Source organism: Loa loa (assembly GCF_000183805.2).
Source record: "Loa loa unplaced genomic scaffold supercont3.1463, whole genome shotgun sequence".
NCBI classification, from domain to species: Eukaryota; Metazoa; Nematoda; class Chromadorea; order Rhabditida; family Onchocercidae; genus Loa; species Loa loa.
Window position 1 is genome coordinate 1 of NW_018109643.1, and position 2,003 is coordinate 2,003.

A 2,003-nucleotide genomic window follows, 5' to 3' on the forward strand; every position below is an offset into this window, starting at 1 on the left:
GTCGTTAAACAGTGTGGTCCTAGCGCGTTGAAGACCATTTCATGCGCGTTGTTTTGAGTGCTGTAATTCTAAAGTGATGCTTAAGGGATTACGAGCCACAACTACAAACGAGTTTTCCCCATAGTTTCAATCAGTGGAACTCAATTTTTTCTTTAGGACTTGGACATACAGTGTCGGAATTGGACCTAAACAAACATAATATACCAGTTTTTGAGAAGAAGAGATTCAGCATGTGCATTCCATCTGTGATCAAAATACTTGAATCATCCCAGTCTGTGATATTATGTGGCATTGAAACGCATGTGTGTGTTTTGCATACAGCGCTTGATATGCTCGAAAAGGGAATTGCTGTACATGTGGTTGCTGATGCTGTCTCATCGCGCTCACAGACCGACAGGTATCTTTCATAGCGATATGAATTAAATTGTTGATTGTTTGTCAGTCTTGTGCGTAACTCAGAGCAGGTCAAACATTTTTAATTTTTTATTTAGTTTGATTTTTTGATTTATTGATGTAAAACATGACGTAATCGAGTCGTTTTAAAAGAATGTTTGGCTTACGACAAATGGAAGTCGCGGGCGCTGTTTTGACAACTAGTGAATGTGCCATTCTCGGTTTGTTAGGAGGTGCGGACCATCCGAAGTTCCGTGAAGTACAGAAAACAATCTTAGAGCTTGGACCGGATACCGGTCTACTGCAGTACCCACTGTGAAAAAAATGAATAGATATGGTTAGTCAAAATGATCTGATAAGATAGTTGTGCAGTCAATTTGTTTGCCCAACTGTGAAGTTTAGGATCGAATGATAATGCGCGAGCATTATCAGAATTACCAGTATGATAACTTATAGGACGTTTTGAAGGGTTTTGACGCTTCATGCACTTTAGTCGTGTTTAATTTCGTTGACGCTATTCGTAAGTGTCCTTGATCTATAGTCCATTAGTAACGTGACACCTGTTTCTTTTTTTATGCTAAATGCATAATTCTAAAGTATGGTGAGATAGTATCATTTTTTGCAATGAGGTGGGGTGCACTGATCGATTTGTTCATTTGCAAAAAAAACTGAGGGTTTAGCATGTATGTGAAATTTCCGCACGTTGAATAAAATTATTGAAGTGCTTCATTCTCTCCATTTGTATGTCTGATTGCATTCTGTATATTCCATGCAGACTGATGAACGCGTCACCGAAGTTATTTAATTATTTATGTGAAGTGTTATAGTTAAGTAACCCTGATGATGTTGACATGTTGCTGAAAGTCCTTTGTCTTAGTTATACCATAGTTTCTGTCTTCATCCACATAAATGTTCCATTTTAAGCTGTGTTTGCTGCAAATCATGTCGTTGTTGATCTGTGATTTGGGTATTGGTCAAATTTTTCAAATTGTTTTTGTATTTTCCTCTTCATTAATTGTAAATGCCCAACACATTTTCAATTTATTTCTTTGAAGTGTTCAGACAAGGAAGCATACTATTAGAAGTGGATTAGGCAGTTAAAGCAGTATAAAACAGTGGATATCAGGCGTATGCAAACCTCCTTCCTTTTACAGTGATGACCGTCAGGAAAATGCTTTAAGCATGGGAATGTAAAGAAATTTTACTTAAGTCCCTGGTTACAAAGCACTGCTCAACTGTTGCTAAGTGATGTGAATGAGAGGAATGAGGGAGAGAAGAGAGGGAGCTTGGTAATTATTTCCTGCTAACTTCATATTTTTACCAGAGATCTAGATTTTACCAAGCATAACAATGAGAATCTATTAGAAATGACCATCTTTAAAATGTTATTACATTAGTCTTAGTAGCCACTGGATACTACTGTAACTACAGCAGCAGCATACGGTTGACTAGCTTGTTGTGTTGGAGCTTGTTCCGCAGGTGCTGGCTTAGCGTCAAGTCTGTAGTCGGAGAGATGGCTTCGTCTCCATAAGCATTATTTCGCTTTTTCCGGTATCCACTAGATTCTACTGAGTCTGGAATCACAGCAGCATACGATTGACCAACTTGTG

At 38.1% G+C, this 2,003-nt stretch overlaps 1 protein-coding gene across 1 annotated transcript; it reads left to right on the forward strand.

The window, feature by feature from the left end:
* Positions 1-154: 154 nt before the first annotated feature.
* Positions 155-952, forward strand: LOAG_15045 (isochorismatase). Its single transcript, XM_003150537.2, has 2 exons — positions 155-397; positions 547-952. Exons 1-2 carry the CDS (start codon positions 231-233, stop codon positions 710-712), a joined length of 333 nt encoding a protein of 110 aa, XP_003150585.1. The 5' UTR covers positions 155-230; the 3' UTR covers positions 713-952.
* The last annotated feature ends 1,051 nt before the right edge of the window (positions 953-2,003 follow it).

What these genes read in the sequence shown, in the direction of transcription:
- LOAG_15045 (XM_003150537.2), top strand. Translation starts at nt 231, where the DNA reads ATGTGCATTCCATCTGTGATCAAAATACTTGAATCATCCCAGTCTGTG. An exon ending in TCGCGCTCACAGACCGACAG is followed by an intron (nt 398 to 546) that starts GTATCTTTCATA and finishes TCGTTTTAAAAG; the next exon opens with AATGTTTGGCTTACGACAAA.